At 39.4% G+C, this 24,541-nt stretch overlaps 1 protein-coding gene across 6 annotated transcripts in view; it reads right to left on the reverse strand.

Annotated features, from left to right (window-relative positions):
- The window catches only part of fam172a (family with sequence similarity 172 member A), a 562,233-nt gene that overhangs the window by 84,332 nt on the left and 453,360 nt on the right, over nt 1-24,541 (reverse strand). The window contains exon 11 of one of the 6 annotated variants that reach the window (XM_043709328.1): nt 2,108-2,232. The exons of 4 other annotated variants lie outside the window; for them this stretch is intronic. In XM_043709328.1, the coding sequence (XP_043565263.1) occupies nt 2,108-2,232 (125 nt within the window). Of the gene's footprint in view, nt 1-2,107; nt 2,233-11,117; nt 11,189-24,541 lie in introns of all 6 variants that reach the window. One more of the 6 variants, XM_043709339.1, reaches the window with a different exon arrangement.

Below are 24,541 nucleotides of genomic sequence, written 5' to 3' on the forward strand. Positions count from 1 at the left end.
TGCAATAAATGTATTTTACCTGAATTTTAAAAGGTCTTTCAATAAGGTATCTCAGGTTGAATGTTCCCAATGCCTGAATGGTGTGGCCATTGGTAAGAACGTTGAGAAATCAGGAGAGATGGGCACTAAGGAAATTCCTGATGTCAAGAACAAAGTGTCCCATTTTTCACTTGCAAGATGAGATTCTCACTACTGAGCAGCAAGAGGCTTATTTGCATTTATTAAAATCCTCATTATTAATTAGTCTCATCTCATTGATAAGCAATTTCCTATTTTCCTATCTGTCTGATAGAAACAAGATGGTGACAATTCCTGACATGAAAGAGCAGTATGGGTGTCTCTAGTTCATCACTTGCTCCTCCAGCCCTCCATCTTGGACACCAATCAAAAATATTTCAGGTTACACTCCATGGGCAGTGACTGCATGCACCCTCTGTTCATCAGGACCTCTGAGTTAATTTTAGTAAAGCAGGGTCTAATTTCCGTCTAGTGACCAGTTTAGATGCATCTAAAGGGAAACTAGATAAACATATGAGAAAGAAGGACGTCAAAGAGTCTAATGATAGATCTAGATAACGAAACGAGGGAATGGTGAATGTGGAACGTAGATGTTCATGCAGACGGATTGGGCCAAATGACCTGTTACTGTGCCTTATTTTATGTAAATCTGTGTAATAGCACTACTTAACTTCTGTCTTGTACAAAATGACTTATTACACATAGTCTGTTTGACAAAATGCTTTGTGGTCCTAAAATGATGCTACTGAATACTTAAGTTCAAATAATTGACACGTTCCTCTGACATATCCTTTACTTCTATTCAAATAAGTACTTATTTTAGAAATATTATTGGCTCACTAAATACCAGAGAGTGCATTTTAAGATAAGCACATCAAATGTTTCTATGATTATTTCAGCACATGTGAATTTCACTCAGAAAAAGGTGTTGTAGTTTCTTGTGACATTGTTGCAGATACATCAAGAGATGGTATGAATTTATTATTTTGATTTGATATATTTAGTTTCATTTTCAAAGTTCATGCCCTTGTCAGAAATGGAAGACCTCACAATAGAATTAAAAATGACAAATTGCTTAAATAATGTATTGAATGGTCCAAAACATAGATAATACAGTAAGCACTTTAAAATCAACAACTATGAGATATCCAGAATATTCCCTGGGTTTCAGTCTCTTGTAAATACATTCATTTGAATAAGAATCCATCATTAGCTGTTGCCCTGTGGTGCCTGCAGTAATAGGTCATTCACATTTGTGGTAATATATGAAAACAACCCTACTACTATTGTGATACTGGACCTGCAAATATCGTTAATATTTTAACGGACAATATTTGAGCAGCATCTTGCTGCTTCTTTAGTATTTCAATACCACATCTTCTAATCCCATGACCCTTTCCATGGAGAAGGACAAGGGCAGCGGATATATGGGAACACAGCAACTTGCAAGTTCCTGTCTAAGTGAATCACCATCCAGCATGGAAATATATTGCCATTCCTCCAGTGCCTTGGGTCAAAATCCTGGTATTTCCACCCTAATGGCATTGTGCATCTATCTGCAGTGGTTCAAGAAGGCAGCTTACCACTACCTTCTCAAGGACAACTGTGAACAGGCAATGAATGCTGGCCCAGTCAGTGACCCCTCCATATCCTATGAGTGAATAAAACATAAAAATAAAATCTATAATAAAAAGAATCACATATGAAAGTTTTATATTGATTTTCATTTCACTCATGAGAAAGATGTATATAGTTATCTCATGAAGTCAAAAATCTATAAAACATTTTCTATCTTCTTTTCATCTTTATTTCTTTCTGTGTTATCAATAAAGGTTATTTTCTCATTTTTTTTCAAAACATGTACATACTCAGATATATGTATTACTAAACCTTCAACAATGTATGAATTTGAAAAAAAGAATCTTAGTGTTGTCAATTTATAATGTACTGCAGTGCTGAGGTATATCACCTCCGAATACCAGTCATGTATTAACTTTTAAGGAACTACTCAAAATTCATCCTAAGGAAAAATAACTGTTAATACCCTAATGTCGTTTCTAGTGTCATAAAACCAAAGAACTATCTGTACTTGGTATCCTGTGTAGAATGTCTTCAGGCCTTCTCTAGTCCATTCATGTCCCGGTTCCCTCCCATGAAGAATATTCAGTTCATGGCTGGCAGTGGGGTCAGTGTACCAGTCACTGAAGGCTGGAGCTGAGGCAGTAATGATCAGAAAAATAAATGTTATGCCCTACAGCCACTGCTGCAATGCGTCATCTGCAGCAGGTAGGATATACAGTCGCATACTGTGGTCAATAAACCCATTGAGAACCGTCATGATTTCTACGCAAGAACTATAATTTAAAATAATTACAAATAAAATGCTTTTCTCTTTTTAAAGATATGTTCTTTACCCATTTTTAAAATTTTCTTTCATTATATATCAGGCAATAAAATGTGGCTAAAAATGACTTCTGTAGAATCTACATGACAGAGATTGTAGATATTTCGAGCACTGGAAAGAACATGATGTTTTCAGAAGCTGAACTTCAATTTATTAATAACTATCCAATGTGAACATCACGAATCTCAGTCTTATTTTTGCTTTATATGAATATGATTATTAGACAGCATTTAATTGCCAAGTAAAATAAATATAGATACTTTGTTCAGTGAAAATGTTTACTTTAGCTATTAACTACTGTGAAAGTTGGTTTTCCAAGGGTGCGTGACTGCAAACCATGTACTAATAGCCAATTACTAAGACAGTATGATTAGGCAGAGAGAAAAAATGTTGGTACGTTTTCATTACTTATGAAGGAAAATAAATTGCAGACAACTATGTGCGTGTCTGGTAAATAGATTTATTTGTGATTAAATTAAAGTTACAGTAATTCTAGTGTGTATTATTTACCACCACTGCACACCTTTTCCATCATTAACCAATACCTATAAAAAGTGTCTCTGGACACTATTAATGTAGACAGTTTTCATCAGAGGTAAGCTTGTCAGTAGTCCAGACCCAGAGGGACAGTATTCCCCACAATAAAAAAAATCTAGCTAACCTTGGCTCTTCAACAACAAGAAAATTATTAATTACTTATTCTTTTATGTATTTTGTCAGCTGCATTGTGAGGATCATTAATGTCTATTCCAATAAGAACACTTCCTAGTATATTCTCGTAACCTAATACTTTCCGATACATTTTCTCTAACAGAATCTTTTTCCTTTACAAAACAACACCCTTGAGGGTATCATAAATATTAAAGTTGTGTTTTAACTACATCAGCTTATGATGAAATTCTTATTTGGATATTCCTCTTTGGTGTATTAATAGATCAGTGGGTCTATCTATAAAACTTTAGCACATTTGGCTTTTTAACTCATTTTTGCTTAAGAAATGGTAACAACACCCAGAATCTTGTGGTTTAATATCGATGAGTATTTTCAATATTACTAATGTGCCTAAAATACCTTGTTCCACAGATGAGTAGCTTGGCACCTGCTGCATGAAAAATAGCCAATTACTGCTCAGTGTCTCTAATTTTCTGATTCAATTAGTATGCTCCAGAGCTTTCCACTTTAATAGCAAACTACTTCACAGTTAGCTTTCTGATTAATCATTGCCCATCTGCAAACCGTCGAAAAGCTTGGTGGAACAAATTTGTGTACCTTAGAATGCTGTGAGCTTAGCAAATCAAACCTGTTTTGCTATATGCAGTGTCACTTCCATTTACACTTCGTCTGCTACCAGCAACCAGTAACCAGCATTGCGTTAATGATAAGGAAAAGCCTTTGCTATAAAAATCTGATATCATTATACAAAGAGAAATTTGCGAACTGGAAATATCACTTGAAGAAGGTGGTCAAAGTCTAAATTCTTTTAGCTTTAATTTTAGTTTAATTTGAAAAGAACATTTTATGAAATTATACTTTTTGTAGATAGTCTTTTCTCTTAAATCCAAATTTATGATGTTCAGAACTATTAACAATCATTAAACTTAGACTATTAAGAAGAAATTTTAAAAATGGTAATTTAAATAACAATCTATCCAAGTAATTATGATATTAAAACAAACTAAACTCAAGATCAAAAATGAAATAAAACAATCAAAGTGAATTTTTAAATCTTTAAGTCTCATAACTACTTTGTAAATCTTGCTCTGCTGAAGGTGAAATCTTGATTATTTCAAATACAGCCACAGAATCATACAGCACAGAAGCAGACCCTTCAGTCTAACTTGATGAGGGATGTCAGTACTAAAGAACATATCTAGCACCCAGTGCCACCTTCAAATCTGACAGGGAAAATCAGAGGTTGTGCAAAATTCCTGCATATTATAGAACCCATCTGATTTTCATTCCTATTGATTCACACCAAAGTGTTGAGGATGAATATGACCCGATTTAATTTGGGACAAGCAAGATAGGTTAAATTTAAATGCAGTATATTATACTTGTTATTTTGGGGCTGTAGAATATGTTCTTTGATACCAGTATAAATTAAAATGAAATCACTGTTCTGATGATTTTGTAAACACTAATACTTGTGGCACTACCTACTTAGTGCACTGATCTCCAATGTGGTGCTATTATCTTGCCTATGGAGAAAACTGTTAGGAAGAAAATTTGAGGGGCTGAATTTTATCTGAAAAGCTGGGATTTGAGAGTTGGGTTTATTTCCAGATCACGAATCTGCAACGTGACGGCAAACAGACAGTTTTCAATTTTGTTGTAGTTGAGGGACTAATTGGTGAGAATTCAGCATGGCCAAATAATCATTGGGAAAGACAAGTATAGAGGTGGGGCACAGCACTACCGCGGTTAGGCGGTAGTGTGGGGAAAAAAAAAGAACAAGAGTCACACTGGCCACTCGGGTGTAAAGAAAGAAAAATAGAGGTGGGGCACTAGGGAAGAAGGCACACATTCTGGCTTGATGCAACAGCCATTGCTGTGATTGCTGTCAAATTGGCCAAGGCAGATGAATATTTGGAACCTGGAATAGGTAGGGAAAGTTAAATATCACACACCACCAGGTTATAGTCCAATAGGTTTAACTGGAAGCACACTAGCTTTCAGAGTACTGCTCCTTCATCAGGTGGCACTCCAAAAGCTAGTACTTCCAATTAAACCTGTTGGATTATAACCTGGTGTTGTGTGACTTTTAACTTTGTACACCCCAGTCCAACACCAGCATCTCCAAATCATAGGTAGGGAAAGTTTCATGTTATTAAATTTTATTGCTATAAAATAGATTTGGTTTAAAGCTTGCACTTTTGCAATTAAATAAAACATAGAACCTGCTCCCAAAATGCTGCAGTTGTTTAGCTCTACACAGCTTGCAATGGCCATCATCAAGACTTTTGGGATCTCAGATCATTCTTAAGGCACTGCTTAATTATCTAAATGGGACTAATTAACCATAGGCAATTTCACTTTCATACCATCCCCTGCTGTCTTCCCATCTCCACAAAAATTTTCAAGGTTTTGAAATGGAGACAGAACATCATGACATATGATTTCAAAGCCATTTTTTCTAACTCTATCTTTAACCTATTATTAAAAATCACACAACACCAGGTTATAGTCCAACAGGTTTATTTGGAAGCACTAGCTTTCAAGGTGCTGCTTCTTCATCAGGTAGCTGTGGAACATGACCATGTGACACAGAATTTATAGTAGAAGGGTTACATTGTCATGGAGTTCTCATAAGATATTAAACAACTTTAGTTAAAAATCACACAACACTAGGTTATAATTCTTAAACAAATTTAGATTAAGTATTTCATCTTTTAGAATGGGATATGGTGGTTTAGGTTCTTTAATATGCAAATTTCAGAATTACATTCTCAAGGTGGCAGTCAGCTTATCTAATAATAGGTGTTATCTCAGCTCAGACAATGCATTAATGTGTGAAGGCAAAGTCTGTTGACTGAATTCTATTTCTAAAGTGGGGCTTACAGAATCTTACATGGATTTATGCAGTTTTTGAAGAAAATAAAATATAATTCTGCAAATATAAGTTCACCCCATAGATTTATGTGTGTGCCCATGCAGGAGAGACAGAGTGGATGTGTGTATATGAGTGTGTGAATGTGGGTGTGAGTGCATGTGAAAGAGTGTGTGTATGTGTGTGAGTGTGATGGAGTTGAAGCCTTAAGAGGGAGCGTGCAGGGGTGGGGGTAGTGAGTGGGCAGGGGTGAATGTGTATGCGTATGAGAGAGAGTCTGCGTAAGTATGTATTTGTGCCTATGTGTGTGTATGTGTGTGTGTGAGAAAGTGTACAGTGCAGTGGGGTGACCTGTAGTCTGACATGAACCCAAGGTCCCAGCTGAGGCCTTCCTCAATTTATTGGACGACACCCTTCAACTGGAGGAGATTGAAGTCCTTAGCAAAGGGCTCAATTTCTACCCCACCACCAAAATGGACCCCAAGGGTCTTGCAGACATGGAAGAATTCATCAGACGAATGAGACACCATGAAATCTTTCAGGATGACAGCAGCAATCCCAATGAGCCCACTGACAAACCAGTACAATCATCACAGGGATCCACAGAGGAGCGACCAAAGAAGGAGTCGACTTGGACCCCACTGAAGGGCCATTGCCCCCAGCTTGACATGTGTGATCAAACTGTCAGAAAGTATGTAAATGCCAGATTCATCAGCCGCACCTACAACTGGGTGCACCGACAATTGAACAACCAGGATCACTACAGGCACGACCGGCCAATCCGACCAGAGAGCACACCCATGAACTAAAAACAATGATCAAGACTTTTGATCCAGTCCTTCAGAGTTTCCTACGTGCTCTCATCCCTTGTACGTCTCGCGTAGGTGACTGCTACCACCTTCCAAAGATACACAAAGCCAACACACCAGGACATCCCATCATATCAGGCAATGGGACCCTATATGAGAACCTCTCTGGTTATGTCAAAGGCATCTTGAAACCCATTGTACAGGGAACCCCCAGCTTCTCTTGTGACACTACAGATTTCTTACAGAAATTCAGCACCCATGGAACAGTTGAGCCAGGAACATTTCTCCTCAAAATGAACGTGTCAGCACTCCACACCAGCATTGCCCGTGATGACGGCTTCTCAGCACCAGCCTTAGTACTCAATACCAACAACGGCCAATCTCCAAGCACTGTCCTACAACTCATCTGCTTCATCCTCGACCACCACCAGTTCTTCATTCAGACACACGTAACAGCCATGGGACCACATTTGTATCCCAATAAACCAATGTTTTATGCACAGGTTTAAACAAGACTTCTTTTCTGCACAGGGCCTCCAACCAACATTACACACCAGATATATTGATGACATTTTCTTTCTCTGGACCCATGGCGAGGAGTCACTGAAACTACACAATGATATCAATGAGTTTCATCCCACCATCAGACTTATCATGGATTAGTCTCTAGTGTCTGTCTCATTCTTGGACACACACATCTCCATCAAGGATGGGCACCCCAGCACCTCACTCTACTACAAACCCACGGATAATCTCACAATGCTGCACTTCTCTGGTTTCCACCCGAAACATATTAAAACAGCCATCCCCTTCAGACACGCCCTACGCATATACAGGATCTGGTTGGATGAGGAGGAACATGACTGACACCTGAAAATGCTCAAGGATGTCCTCACAAGAACAGGGTGTGATGCTCAGCTTGTTGACCGCCAGTTCTAACGTGCTACAGCAACAAACCACAGGAGACAGACATAGGCTGCAACTGATAGGGTACCCTTCGTTGTCCAGTATTTCTCGGGAACCGAAAGACTATGCCATGTTCTTCGTGGCCTGCAACATATTATTGATGAGGCCAAGCACCTTGCCAAAACCTACCCTACCCCTCCACTTCTCACCTTTAACAACAACCAAACCTCAAACAGATCATTGCTCTCAGCAAACTGCTCAGCCTTCAGGACAACATCGACCACAACACCGTACATAGACTAATGAAGCAACAGTATAGCAGACACATTCCACAAGTATTGCCATCCTTAATAAGAGGGGACCCCAGCGCATTAGTGCAAAAGATAAAACTGAATCATTGCTAACAATATTCAATCAGAAGTGCTGAATGGATAATCTATCTTAGCCTCCTTCAGAGGTGCCAGCATCACAGATGTCAGTCGCCAGCCAATTTGATTAACTCCACCTGATAGTAATAACAATTTGAGGTACTGGATACGGCAAAGACTTTGGGCCTGACAACATTTCAGCAGTAGTACTGAAGACTTGTGCTCCAGAACATGCCATTCCCCTAGCCAAGCTATTCCAGGACAATGATATCTACCTGAACAAGTACACAATTGCCTAGGTACATTCTGTACACAAAAAAATAGAACAAATCCACACCAGCCAATTAATGCTCCATTAGCCTACTCTTGAGTGATGAAAGGTGTCATCAACAGGGCGATCAAGCATCACTTGCTTAGCAATAATCTGTTCACTGACACTCCGTTTGGATCCAGCCAGAGCCTCTCAGCTCTTGACCTCATTCTGGCTTTGGTCCAAACGTGAACAAAATAGCTGAATTCCAAATTTGAGATTACAGTGACTGCCATTGACAGCAAAGCTGCATTTTACCGGTGTGGCATCAAGAAGCTTGAACAAAACTGCAGTCAATGGAAATGGGGGGAAAACTCTGCTGATTGGACTCGTCCATGGCACAAGGAAAGATGTCAGTCACCTCAGCTCCAGACTGTCTCCTCAGGAGTTCCTGAGTATAATATACTTTGCCCAACCATCCTCAGCTGCTTCATCAATGACTTTGCCGACATCATAAGGTGAGAAGTGGGAAAGTTTGTGAGAAGATTTGTAGCTCGGGTGCTCGTTGTTGTGGTTTTGTTCGCCAAACTGGGAATTTGTGTTGCAGACGTTACATCCCCTGTCTAGGTGACATCCTCAGTGCTTGGGAGCCTCCTGTGAAGCGCTTCTGTGATCTTTCCTCCGCCATTTGTAGTGGTTTGAATTTGCCGCTTCCGGTTGTCAGTTCCAGCTGTCCATTGCAGTGGTCGGTATATTGGGTCCAGGTCGATGTGCTTATTGATTGAATCTGTGGATTACTGCCATGCCTCTAGGAATTCCCTGGCTGTTCTCTGTTTGGCTTGTCCTATAATAGTAGTGTTGTTCCAGTCGAATTCATGTTGCTTGTCATCTGCATGTGTGGCTACTAAGGATAGCTGGTCATGTCGTTTTGTGGCTAGTTGGTGTTCATGGATGCGGATCGTTAGCTGTCTTCCTGTTTCTCCAATGCAGTGTTTTGTGCAGTCCTTGCATGGGATTTTGTACACTACATTGGTTTTGCTCATGCTGGGTATCGGGTCCTTCGTTCTGGTGAGTTGTTGTCTGAGAGTGGCTGTTGGTTTGTGTACTGTTATGAGTCCTAGTGGTTGCAGTAGTCTGGCTATCAGTTCGGAAATGCTCTTGATGTATGGTAGTGTGGCTAGTCCTTTGGGTTGTGGCATGTCCTCGTTCCGCTGTCTTTCCCTTAGGCATCTGTTGATGAAATTGCGCGGGTATCCATAACAAGGAAAAGACAAACACATAACCTCAACACCAAGGAGAGGGAAGCACTAAAATCACTAAGAAACGATAAGAACATAATCATACTACCAGCAGACAAAGGCAGAATGACGGTCATCCTGGACAAAGCAAACTACATCCAAAAAGCACAACAACTACTTGCAGATACCAACACCTACCAAAAGAGGGAGTTTGACCCCACCCCACAGCTCACCAATAGGATAAACAACACACTGAGGAACCTACAAAAAAACAGACAGATAATCTGGTTTGACCTACAAAGAATGAAACCTGCAGGCAACAACACCCCCAGATTCTATGGACTACCTAAAGTGCACAAACCAGACATCCCACTCAGACCCATAGTATCACTACCAGGGACACCATCACACAAACTGGCTAAAGAACTACAGCAGAAACTGAAACACCTGATCAGCAGATCCAGACACTCTATACAATCAACACAGGAATTCTTGGACATTATCAGAAATATACACATAGACAAGGAAGAAATCATAGTCTCATTCGATGTAACAGCACTGTTCACCTCTATCGACAAAACCCTAGCCAGAGAAACAATAGCCAACCTGCTGGACATATAGAACAGACAACAGGACACTGAACCTATCAACAAAGACGGCATACTCAAACTACTGGACCTGTGCCTCACAAAACACTTCACAAGAGCATTTCCGAACTGACAGCCAGACTACTGCGACCACTACGACTCATAACAGCACACAAACCAACAGCCACTCTCAGACAACTCACCAGAACGAAGGATCCGATACCCAGCATGAGCAAAACCAATGTAGTGTACAAAATCCCATGCAAGGACTGCACAAAACACTGCATAGGACAAACAGGAAGACAGCTAACGATCCGCATCCATGAACACCAACTAGCCATGAAACAACACGACCAGCTATCCTTAGTAGCCACACACGCAGATGACAAGCAACATGAATTCGACTGGGACAACGCTACTGTTATAGGACAAGCCAAACAGAGAACAGCCAGGGAATTCCTAGAGGCATGGCAGTCATCCACAGATTCAATCAATAAGCACATCGACCTGGACCCAATATACCGACCACTGCAACGGACAGCTGGAACTGACAACCGGAAGTGGCAGATTCAAACCACTACAAATGGCGGAGGAAAGATCACAGAAGCGCTTCACAGGAGGCTCCCAAGCACTGAGGATGTCACCTAGACAGGGAATGAAACGTCTGCAACACAAATTCCCAGCTTGGCGAACAGAACCACAACAACGAGAAGTGGGAAGTTCCTCAATGACTGCACATGTTTAGCACCATTTGTGAATCCTCAGATACTGAAGCAGTCCATGTCCTAATATAGCAAAATCCAGACAATGTCCCAAGCTTAAGCTGATGAGTGGCATGTAACATTCGTGCCATACAAGTGCCAAGCAATGAACACCTCCAACAAGAGAGAATGTAACTATTGCACACTGCTATCACCATCATTGAATCCTCCACCAACATCCTGACTGTTATTACTGATCAGAAATGAACTGGTCTAGTCATATACGTACTGTGTGGCTACAAAGCAGATCATATGCTGGGAATCTTGCAACAAGCAACTCATCTTCTGATTCTCCAAAGTCTGTCAACAATCAAAAAGGCACAAGTCAGCGATGTGATGGAAGACTCTACTTGCTTGAATGTGTGCAGCTCCAACCATACTCAAGAAATTTGTGGGACTGCTTTACTGATACCACATCTACAAACATTCAAACGCTCAAACACCTCCTTAGGTAACACCTTCGAACCCCATGACCACTACTACTACCCAGAAGAATAAACAAGCACATACATGGGAATACCAGCACCTGTAAGTTTCCCTCCAAGCCAGTCCCCATGCAATCTTGGAAATATATTGCCATTCTTTCAATGTCCTGGAACTCCCTTTCTAATGACTTTGTGGATGTGCCTGCGCCAAATGGACCACAGCAGTTCAAAAAAGCAGCTCACTACTACCACCTTCTCAAGGCGAATGGTTTCAGCAATAAATGCCGGTCCAACCAGTGATGCCCACATCCCATGCAAGAATTTATAATAAAAGAAAAGCTGTACTGGAGCAGTTCAGCTAGAAGTGTGCTAGTTTTGAAACAAAAATGTTTTTGAAACAAAAATAGGTTTATAGGTGGAATTCTCAGCATCCAAAGTTCTTGCGATAACCAGTATACTCAGCCATTTTAAAAATATCACATGGAGTAAATTAATTGGCAGAAGACTGGCTATGGGGACTTCGGCAGCAGGCTAAGATGGACAATTCACCCACTACTTCAGGCTGGTTGTGAAGACTTAAAAATTATTTTTTGCACTGGTGTGTTGGGCTTCCAAATCAAGTATTGGGAATTTTATCAGCGTCCTCCATCCTCAGTTCTAAATGATCCATTACCATGCATAATTAAATATAAAAGAACTACAATGCTTTGATCTGATCCTTTGGCTGTGGGATCACTTAAATCTGTCTACTGATTCTACTGGTCATGTTAATAGTTAATTAATTAATTGTTAATTGTTCATGTTATGGTCTTGTGCTGTAGCTTCACAAGATGAGGCACTTCATTTTTAGGTATGCACTTGGCTTTCTCTTAGACTCTACTAATCAAGTTGGCTATCCGGCTAAATGGTAATAGAAATGGTACAGCGAGGGAAAATGTTTGTGATGGAATACAACTCTGCTGCTGCTTGCCCACAGTGCCTTTTGAGCAGTTTAATCTCTTCTATATCTATATAATTTAACAGGCTGCAATACTAAATAACAAAATAAAAGATATACTCCATACAACGATGAGATTTTGCTGCCACAAAAAATACACAGTGATCCCACCTATCATTACTATCACAGATAAATGCTTCTGCGACAGTTAGATTGGTAAGGATGAGGTCGAGTACATCTGAACATAAGAATGCGGAGCAGAAGTAGGTCACTTGGCTCCTCAAATCTGCTCTCCCATTCAATAAGACCATAACTGATCTGATTATTCCACATACCCACCTATTCCAACATACTTATGGTCCCCGTTTATCAAAGATTTATCGTTCTCTGCATTAAAAGTATTCATACATCCACCGCCTTTTGTAGACAGAAGTTCCAAAGACTCCAGAATCTCTGTGTAACAAAAATGTCTCCTGATTTCCATCTTAATTGGGCAACCTCATATTTTTAAATAGTGACCTCCAGTCGTAGATTCTCCCACAGGATGAAACATTCTTTCCAAATGCATCCTGTCAGGATCTTTCGTAGTTCAATCATTCACCTTCCTCCAAACTTCATCAGAATCAGGTCTTGTGTGCCCAATCCTTTCACATAAAACAGCACGCCCATTTCAGGAATTAGTCTAGTATCCCTTTTCTGAGTTTAAATGAGGAGGTCAATACTTTGTACTGTATGACAAGGAGTCTTTGATTATGTTGGTTGCTTCCCTAAGGCTGCAGGAAGTATGAGATGGAGTCAGTAGATGGAAGGTTCTGTCCACTTTGCAGACTTGGGAAGAGCAGTTGCCAAACTACACTGTCATGCATCCAGATAGAATGCTGATTCATCAGCTGAGGCACAGCACGATTTAGTGGATTTTTTTCCTCTAGCTGACCTGGTAGCTTGAGATCTCATGGGTTCTGACTTTTAGACCACTCCTTTTCTATATAAACCACTGTTGTGATTGTAACAAGGTTAGCCAGGTGATCATCATAAAATATTAGTACCCTTATTGGGGCTGCTAATCTGGTCCAGACAGGGAATCCTGGCTGACAGATAAGAACAGGAGTGTCAGACATCCTGTTCATTCTAACTGCTGGCTCTGAAGGAGCTGGTTCAGTGTCAAGGATTCTCCATGTGTAAATAAAGGGTGACTTGGTGATGGGATACTGGCCACTGTGGAATTATTTCAACTGCCATTTCTGGTGTTGCTCAAGAGTAATGCCAGTGATGGGGATGGCAAAGTCGGTGATGAGGTATGATTTTGAAAGCATTACTACGCCAGGTTGTTGTTTTATTAATCCTTCCATTCAGTTGTCCCAATTTTAAGGAAAGTCTACAGATATTAGTGAGGAATACTTTGCTAAGTTGATTGAGTATATATTGATGCTGGGTCCATTGTGTTTGTTTTTATTCTAACTTTCTGTACCAGTTTGACACAGCGAAGTTGATTGCTTGACAGATCATTTCAGAGGGCAACTGAAAATTAATCTTCTTATTATGGGTCTGGACTAACATAGCTGCAATACTAGGTAAGAATAGCATATTTCTTTCCCAAAATATTATTAAACCCCAGATGTGTTTTTAGACCAGTCCGGTTCAATCATCACCATCTATTACATTTATTTCTTTATTTCATATTTATTTCATTAAACACATGTAAATTCCCTACTTGTGAAGGTGAGATTTGAATTAATATTTCCAACCATTAGACAAGGTTTTGGGATTACTAATCTAGTAACATACATTTTTACTTGACCAAGGGATAAAGGAACTGGCGTGGGTGTTGGAGCCTGAGATGGATTCAAAAAATAATGTGGAAGGGATTTGTGGCAATAGAAATGTACTAATATTATTGTTTGAGCTTTTTGTCTCCATTTCATAGACAATAATCTGGTGAAGAGAATCACTCATATTTTTAATTTCTGTTTCACTGTCAAGCAAAAGTTGGGTAAGTATCTAACAGACTGGTTATCTGCTCCACTATTGTATGCCTATTCACTAAGCTGAAAATGCACCCCAACTTCTCCAGACTGCTTAGATATCAAATTATTTATTATTTTTGACACTTGTTAGTGCTATTATTTTTCAGAGTACTGCAAGTAAAGTTTCTTCAAAATTAAAGCCTGCACCTAAGAACCAATTAATATAGACTATTAGGATACAGTGTGATGGTCATGTTAATGTTATACTCAGCTAGCCAAATTGTACTTAATGGATAATATTACATTAGACAGTAAATGCCACCTAGTGGTACTGTACTGATGGAATTTTGCAGTTGATCAATTGTTTTGAATATCCTTTTGATATATTGTTAATGCTTTGTAATAATGCATTGATCATAATAAATATTCTTAGAATTTAAACACAGCATGCCAAAGGTTTTCTCTGTAAGACTATTAATTGCTATACTAATTAAATTATACAGTTCATTAAACGTTAGGGCTGACTCTAGTTTAGTAAATCTACCTTATTATTTGTCTGAATACTGCCATCCATGATGTTTTGTTTCATTTACTGCCTTCTGACATCTACCGGAGAAACATTTTAACACAGCTTAAGAACTAGTTTAAACATGTTTTACAGAGTCATACAGCACGGAAGCAGCAGTTACAATGAGAAACACTGGTACAGGAAATATAACAAATTTGCACAGAAGACATGTATATTAATACATTATAAGGTTTCCAGGAGAGTTTAGTGATTTAACACATTTGAGAAAGTAAAAAGGCAATGATTAGTGGTTATTCTGGGCAAATAAACAGATCAGAATGTGTACACTACATGAGCAATTTGTATGGCTTCTACTACATGGAACATGATGAGATGAAGATGGCAGGTTGGAATATGTATTATTTGATGAAAGTAGTTATACTATCAAAACAATTCCAGCTACTCTCTTTGCATAGAATCCTGGCACTTATTTTCTCCCTCTATCCATTCTCCCCTTTGCACGTAGGCACGTAGTTCTGTTACCATATTATCTATGTCTGTATGCGTAAAGTTACATGGCATGCACGTTTAAACTTCAGATTGGCATGAACATTTCCCAAATTAGTTCCCTCCACCTCAAATCCCCAGCCCTGGTCTCTATTTTCTTACCCACTGATGATGAATCAAATCTTCCATTAAACACATTGATAGTATCTGCTAAAATGATTACATGTGGCAGCAAGTTTCTCACATTTTGATAATTTTGAACAAGATGGCAGATGGAATATAAGGCAGGCAAGTGTGAAGTTATTCATTTTAGTTGCAAGAAGTGAAAAGCAGAGTAATTTTTAAATAGATGTGGAACTGCCAATGTTGACATTTAGAGAGACACTTGGGTGTGCTTGAATAAGGAATACAGAAAGTTAGAATGAAATACAGCAAGCAATTAGGAAGTAACTGCTATGTGGATCTTTACTGCAAGGCAATTGTAACATACATTTAAGGAAGGATACACTTGACTGGAAGAAGGGTTGCTAAATTGGTCACAGGGTTTAGGGGAGGGGTGCAATGGTAACGGGCTGAGTAGATGGTGTCTATATTTTCTTGAGTTTAGAAGACTGGAGGTGTCCTCATTGAAGCATACAAAGTTCTGAAGGGGTTTAACAAGGCAGACACCAAGAGAATGTGTCTGGAAGGGCACTGTCTCAGAATGAGAGGCTAATCAAAAGGTCCTGAATCATTTGCAACAATATTCAGCCAGAAGTGATAAGTGGACAAACCACCTTGGCCTCCTTCATGGGTCCCTAGTGTTACAGATGCCAGTCTTGAGCCAATTTGTTTAGATCTACATGATAGCAAGACTTAGCTGAAGGCACTAGATACTGCTAATGGCATGGGCCTTATTCCATCAATACTACTGAAGACTTGTGCATTAGAGCTTGCTATACTGCCAGCCAAGTAGTCCCAGCTATAACACTGTCATCTACCTGACAACGTGGAAAATTTGCCCAGATATGTTCTGTACAGAATAAGGACAAATCCACCTCAGTCTGTTTACTCTTGATCATCAATAAAGTGATGGAAGGGGCAATCAACAGTACCATCAAACAGCATTTGCTCGGCAATAACAATCTCACTGACATTCAGTTTGGGTTTCATCAAGACGTCTTAACAGACTTCATTAATCTTGGTTCAAAGATGGACTAAAGTATTGATTTCCAGAGTGATATCAATTGACTGAGTATAGCAGGAAAGGGACCTAACAAAATGATATTCAATGAATTCAGGGGATAACTCCCTAGAGTTTGGAGTCATATGACCACACAGGAAGGTAGTTGTGGTTGCTGGAGGTCAGTAATCTCTGGTTCAGGGCATTACTGCAGGAATTACTTAGGATAGTGTCCTTGGTCTAGCCATCTTCAGCTGCTTCATCAATGAGTTTCCCTCTGTCATAAAGTCAGAAATGAGGATTTGCAATCACTGACAAACAATGTTCAGTACCATTCATGAATCCTCAGATACTGAAACAGTCCATGTCCAAATGCATCAAGACCTGGACAATATCCAGGTTTGGGTTGTAAAGTGGCAAGTAACATTCATACCATGCAAGTGCCTGGCAATGATCACCTCCAAAACAATCTAATATCACTCCATGATATTCAACAGCACTATCACTGAGCAGAAACTGAAATGAACTGGTCATACAAGAACTACAACTACAAGAACAGCAAAATACTGAGGATGTTGAACATCAGAAAAACCCCAAATTGACCATCAAATAACAAACACACCCCACCACTCCCCATATCTGACTATAATTAGCTTGACCCAACACCGTCCACAACTCCACAGCTACCTGGCTCCCACCCTGACTATAATCTTCTGACCATGTAATGACCCTTCTATTACCCAACTAACACTTGAACAACTACCTATCTGACCATCCTACTACCCTCCTGTCCCAAACCTGACCACTCCCACCCGAACCAACTACCACCCAGCCTTAACATGTCTGCAAACCAAACCACCTTCTGGATGACTTGATTTTGCCCTTGGCACATCTACCTCATAATACTCTGAATACTGACCTGACTATCCCCAAATAACCAACCAACCAATTTTAACCAACACTGCATTATCCCATCTGAACCATGACCCCACCCCAACCAGGCCTGATTACCTTCCTCCCTCTGATTGTCAACAACCCCTCGTAATCATTTATGTAACCAATGATCTGATTCGGTTACCGTTATAACTGAATAGCTTGACTATCCTTCTAACTATCCAACTACCCCCTCAAACCTGACTACCTGGCCAAATTCCACGATCCACTAACTAACCTGACTGATTACCCGACCTATTCTTCAGTTCCCAACCCTCTCTACAACCTGACTACACTCCCAACCCTTGGCTTAACCTCACTGAGCTCACTAACCCACCCTGACCCCCCAAGATTCAATCTAACCAACCCTCATTCCAATCTGATTACCCACTCAGATACCAATCCAATAAAGATTTGTGTGATGCAGTGATGGTGTCCCTAACTTTGAGCCAGGAGGTTTGGGTATAAGTCCCACCTGCTCCAGAGGTATGAAAACATCCATGACCAGGTTGCTGAGAAATTATCGATACATAACCCTAATCTGTTGTCCACTTCACTCACTTACACATGAGCCCACTTACCTCAATCTGTCATTATTCCCTTTTCGACCTTACAGAAAGTAAAAGCCAGGGAACTACAGGTTGGTAAGCCTAACATCAATGGTAGGTAGGTCATTGGAAGGGATTCTACATGGAAAGGCAAGGACTGATTAGGGATAGTCATGCTTTGTGCATGGGAAATCGCACAAATTTGGTTGAGTTTTTTTAAGGGATGACCAAGTAGATGAAGATACAACAGTAGACTTTGGCTCCATGGACTTCAGCAAGACTTTTGACAAGGTTCTGCATGATAGACTGGTTAGTACGGTTAGATCACATGGGATCCAGGGAGAGCTAGCCAGTTGGATACAAAATTGGCTTGACAGGAGACAAAGGGTAGTGGTAGAGGATTGTTGTTCAGACTGGAGGCCTGTGGCCAATTGTGTGTCACAAGGATTGGTGCTGGGTCCACTGTTGTTCGTCATTTATATAAATGATTTGGATGAGATTATAGGAGGGATGGTTAGTAAGTTTGCAGCTGAAACCAAAATTGGTGGTATAATGGATAGTGAAGAAGGTTATCCAAGTGTGACTTTAAGAGGTGCATTTTGTCCTGTTTTTTTTTTAATGAAGAAAGGTTGAGACAGAGATTCTGAGTGATCTGTTCAAAGCCAATAAAGTAAACAGCTTATGAGTCTTCTTTTTTTTAAGTTGGAACAATAGAAGCAGCCTTAATGGTTCGGGTCAAGCACCCACAGAACCAGGAGTTTTAGTTTTAGCTTTCTATAGTTGCCAGGCTCTTGAAGCTGGATGTGGCAATTATTATTCCTCTCTCTCCATTACAGTTAAAAGCTGGGGTTCTCTTCCTGCTGCTAGAATTAAATGTGAGACAATCTATTTTACTGCATTTACTTTTGCCTTAGGGTGTGTTTATTGGATGTTATTATATATTGGACAGTTAATTAGTAGTAGTTAATATACCATTTTGTTAAACATTTTGATAGAGTTACAGTTAAGCCAATTTTCTTTGTAGTTTGCATGTATTTTAATTGCAGTGTAATAATAATGTGTTTTGTTTTAAGGTTGAGTAGTTTGACCAATCAAATTGCATCTGGAATGCAAAGTCTTACACAACCTTTAAAATAAGAAATATCAGGTCTAGTGTATCTTTTTAATATATTGTGAGGGAATTTGGTCTGGTCCATGGGTTCTTGACCAACTAGGCCAGTGGGCCAAGGAATGGCAGATGGAGTTTAATTCAGATAAATGCGTGTTGCATTTTGGCAAGACAAACCAGGGCAGGACTTACTCTTAGGGAGTGTTATCGACAGAGACCTAGGAGTGCTGGTACATAGTTTCTTGAAAGTGGAGTCACATGAAGATAGGATGGTGAAGGCATTCAGCACGCTTGGCTTTATCAGTCAGAACACTGTGTACAAGAGTTAAGATGTCATGTTACAGCTGTACAAGACATTGGTAAGGCCACAATTGGAGTACAGTGTATAGTTCTAGTTGCCCTGCTATAGGAAGGATGCTATGAAACTGGAAGCGTGCAAAAAAGATTGACAAACATGTTACTGAGATTGGAAGTTTTGAGTTATAAAGAAAGGCTGGGACTTTTTTCCCCCGAGCGTTGGAGGGGCGGCCTGATAGAGATTTATAAAATCATGAGGGGCACAGATAAGGTGAATAGCCAAGGTCTTTTCTCCAGATAGGGGAGTCCAAAACTACAGCGCATAGGTTTAAGGTGAGAGGAACAAGATTTTAAAAGGATGTGACAGGCAACCTTTTCACACAGGGTGGTGCATATATGGAATGAGCTGCCAGAGGAAGTAGTAAAGGCGTGTTTTTATTACAAGATTTAAAAGGCATTTCTACAGATACATGAGTGGGAAAGGTTTAGAGGAATTTGGGCCAAATTCAGGCAAACGGGACTAGTCCAGTTTAGGTGGCCAGGTCAGCAGGATGACTTAGGCTGAAGGGCCTCTTTCTGTGCCGTATGACTCTAGACTCTATGACCTCACCAACCTAATCATCCATATACCTACCCATTCATCCACTCACCCATTCACTAATATTCAAAGACTGCGACTTCAAGATTATCAGGTAGATGCCAGTGCTGAAAAAAGATGTGTCCTGTCTTGCTCTAACCCTATTCCACTCTGATGGAACTGCTCAAGGGATGATGCTCTGTACACTTAGATTAGATTCCCTACAGAATGGAAACAGGCACTTTGGCTCAATAAGTCCACACCGAGCCTCCAAAGCATAAACCACCCAGACCTATTTCCCTAACCTATACTTATCCCTGACTAATGTGCAAATGTGCAAACTCCACACAGACAGTTGCCAAAAGTGGGAATCGAACCCGGGTCCCTGGTGCTGTGAGGCAACAGTGCTAACCACTGAGCCACTGTACCACCCCAGTGGCTCAGCTGGTCTGAAAGCAGGGACCAGATGATCCTGGAAGTAATGCCAGTGTCGATCTGGGAGAATTTACAGGTGCAGTCTTGACACCCTGTTGTTGTCACTGCTTTAAAGCCTTTGTATTTTCTCCAGCTAAACACTGGAAAGACCAAAGCTATCACCTTTGACCTGACCACAAATATTGATTTCTGTTACTGATTCCAACCTTTCTCTGGACACTCCATCAGACTGAATGATCCCATTAATACTATTTGAACTTTTTACCCGATATCCTCACAAAACTTGTATTCACCTTTCTCCACAGCAGGATCTACTTTGTTTCCTATTTCAAAACCATTGCAGCGGATGTTCTCATTAATGCCTTTTTCAATTTCATGCTGGATTATTACAATTGTCTCCTGCTTAACCACCTAGCTTCTGCTATACAGGTGAACTAAACATATGCTGGCCATACTTAATTTAAGGGAAGGCAGTGCCATAATGGGAATATCATAGAATCCCTACAATGTGGAAACAGGCTCTTAGGCCCAAGAAGTCCACACCGATCCTCCAAAGAGTAACCCACCCAGACCCACTCCCCTATCCTATCACTTTACATTTACCCCTGACCAATGCACCTACCTCACACATCCCCAGACACCATGAGCAGTTTAGCATGGCCAATTCACCTAACCTGCACATCTTCGGATTGTGGGAGGAAACCCACACAGACACAGGGAGAACATGAAAGCTCTACAAGACAGTCACCCAAGGCTGGGATTGAACCCAGGTCCCTAGTGCTGTAAGGCAGCAGTGCATGCCACTGTGCCACCTACTGAATTAGTAATCCTGATCCCCATTCCATGTTCTCGGGTGATGGGTCCAAATCCCACCATGGTGGATGGTGAAATTTGAATTAAAGACAAATAGTGGCCATATAACCACAGTCAATTTTTTTTCACTGGATCATGGGAGGCTGAGAGGTGACCTTATAGAGGTTTATAAAATCATGAGGAGTGTAGATAAGTTGAATAGCAGATGTGTTTTCTGTAGGTTGGGGAATTTTAGACTGGAGGCATATTTTTAAGGTGAGAGGAGAAAGATTTTAAAAAAGACATGAGGGGCAATTTTTTTTACAGAGTGGTTGATATGTGGAATGAATTTCCAGAGGAAGTGGTAAATGCAGGTGCAGTTACAACATCTAAAAGATATTTAGTTAAGTACATGAATAGGAAATGTTTGGAAGTATAATGGGCCAAGCGCAGGCGGGTGGGACTAGTTTAGTTTGTGATTATGATCGACAAGGACTGTGATTATGATCGACATGGACTGGTCTGTTTCATGTTGTATGACTCTAATTATTATAAGAAAACTATCTGGCTCATTAATTTATTCATTAATTTATATCTGTCATCCATACTGGTCTGGCCTACATGTGACTCAGGACCCACAGCAATGGGAATGACTCCTAATTATGGTTGAACAATGAAGGATGGGATCTAAATGTCGGCTGAGTCAGCATGCCTACATCCCACAAAAGAATAAAAATAATTCTACAAATCAAGTTCACCATTTAATTCTTACCAAAAATCTTCAAATATCTCAAATTAGGTTTTCATCTTTATATTTTAAAATTTCCATGGCTTTTATTCTTCACATCTCCTCCAACCTGAAGCATCCTCTATAGTTGCCATTCTCTAGCTCCAGCCACTTATATAAATCTCCTCTCTTCATTATACCTAATAACTTCATTTGGAATTGATAGATGTGTTTTCAGCCACTTGCCATTGTGAAATTATCCCATACATTCTTCCCTTCTTTTTAACACTCTCTTTAAACTCCATCATAGTAACTAATTTAATCAATCCATGTAATTTTTTTCTCTTTTTTTCATGGTCCAGCTTCTCAACTCTTCTAAGAAACCAGGAGAAAGGTGCTACTTAAGTGCAAGTTGCTGTTTGGACTTGCAATTGGACAGCTAACATTTAGAAGTTTAATAAAACACATTTCGCACCCAGGAGCTTTTTTTAATATGGCTGACATATAAAAAAGTTTGACCAGGAACTGAAAAGTATTCTACTGGTGCTCCTAATTTTGTAGTTGCGTTTTCCTGAATTATCAGCAGTACAACGCCTTCAGCTAATAGCAATTTTGTGATTGAGTTAGAAAAACTGAAAAATAAAGGAACACAGCATTAGTAACTTAAAGAGGATGACAAAGCTAAAATCTGAAGCAGTGATTAAATTAAATCAGAAAGCAAATAGAAATTGGAAACTAGAATAAGCTAAATGGCACAAAGAACCAATAAGTCTAAAGGATAAAATTTGTGTATTAGGGAAATGAGATTAAAAAAATGAACAGGCAGCTAAAGCGCACAGCAGAGCAGGAAAAAAAAAAGTTGATTGCCATCCAGTTTAAGAGATTACAACTTGTTAAGCAATGAAACAAACAATATTCTCTGATTTTATTTTTCTGAATTTTGTCTAATGGTTTCATGAGGCTGGATGTCCTAAAATGCTTATTCAGCATGTCTTCATGCGTAATTTCTTGCTGCTCTGAATGTTAGATTACTATTCAAAATCATTTCCTAATTTTTAACTGCTTACTGTATTTTTCAAAGAAATACTCACTAAAGTATAATGCATGGAGGTCTTGTTAATAAACTTATGGCATACTAGTTTGAAGGTTAATATGGTATGATTTATATGGTGTCTGGATGCCAAGTAAATTACAACAGGCATACAGTAAAGCTAATAGTCACAAAAAAGAGAGAATGACCATGCACATTGGGCACTCTCCTTCACCAGCACAGCTAAATGATATTCAACATCAATCTAGATCATGAATAAACATAAATATACACAAACAATACCAAAATTTAGGTTAGGGTGCAAAACTGATATTTTAGAAAACCAAAACCTACATAAGCACTAAGATAAGTGTAATGAAAATGAAGAAGGGAAAAGGTGTTCATAACATTGAAAATGAACTTTGAAGATGCATACCTTTTGTATTGCACAAATAGACTATTTCTGCTCTTCAGCTTTGTTTAGTTGTGCTAACATTATTTCTTAAATTTCCACATATATTCTTTCTGGTCAAAATTTGCATTGTTTTAATAGGTTATTGACAAATTGTTATGGGTATGGACTAAGGCATTATTTTATAATGACTAAGTGTAACAAGTTTATTGCAAAGCCCCCAAGGTTCACTCACCTCCAGCAGCTCAGTCAATAACCAATTTTTCTACTCCCCCTCCCAAGTCCAAACCAATGCTCTCTGACTTTTTAATTATTACAATATCTTACAAACATTTTCATGGAAATCAATACATGTGTGATCTATTAACCAAAACTGTCCAGCTTCACTCCACAAATTTATTAAAAATATTGATCAGATGCAGTACTCGTATACTCATTGACTTCACTGTTTGAGCAACAAAACAGCATTCAAATAGTATTTCATAAGTATGTAAAGAAATTCTAATAGGCCTAATTATTCACTAAAAATGAGAGATAAAATCGCATGGTATAAATTACTTGACTACTATGTTAATTACATTATGTGAACCACTAACTTTGTAGCCAAAAGAGTAATGTTACATTAAAAGAAAAACATTGAATGCACATTCATGAAGTATAAGAATATAAATAAGAAGCAAAATGTTGAACATGTTGGAAGTCAGAATTCGATGAGAAAATGTTTTGGAGTGAACAAGTTTATACCTCATTTGTTCACTATTCTTGGAATTTGACTGATACTAGCAAGGTTGCATTTATTGCTCATCCTTAAATGCTCTGAGAACTAGAGTTACTCCAATCTTCATGCTTAGTATGGAATTCCAGGATACTTGGCAATTATAATAAAGGAATACATCAAATGGTATGCGACTTGGAGCTGATGGTATTTCTTTCTGCTCTGGTCCTTCTCAGTCGAAGTATTGTCCAAGTAACTTTGGGTCTTATCTATCCTGTATATCATATGTACTGTAAGATGCAATTTAAAAATAAACCATAAAGAAATTCCATTGTCCACTTTGTAAGCAATTTTTGCCACTTATCCTTTCCACACATTCATTACATTGGGTTGAATTTTTCCATTTATGTTGGAGTGTTTTGTTGAGGGTGTTTCATGGTATTTATTCCATCATAGCCCAGAACAACTTCTCTCATAAATTTTCATTCTTCACCTCATTAATTATGTAACATGGCTGCTGAGAGCCTTTCTTGGGAATTTTGTGGTTGGGCAGGAGGAAGTGCTTGTCACTCGCAA

Source organism: Chiloscyllium plagiosum, chromosome 2, assembly GCF_004010195.1.
Source record: "Chiloscyllium plagiosum isolate BGI_BamShark_2017 chromosome 2, ASM401019v2, whole genome shotgun sequence".
NCBI classification, from domain to species: Eukaryota; Metazoa; Chordata; class Chondrichthyes; order Orectolobiformes; family Hemiscylliidae; genus Chiloscyllium; species Chiloscyllium plagiosum.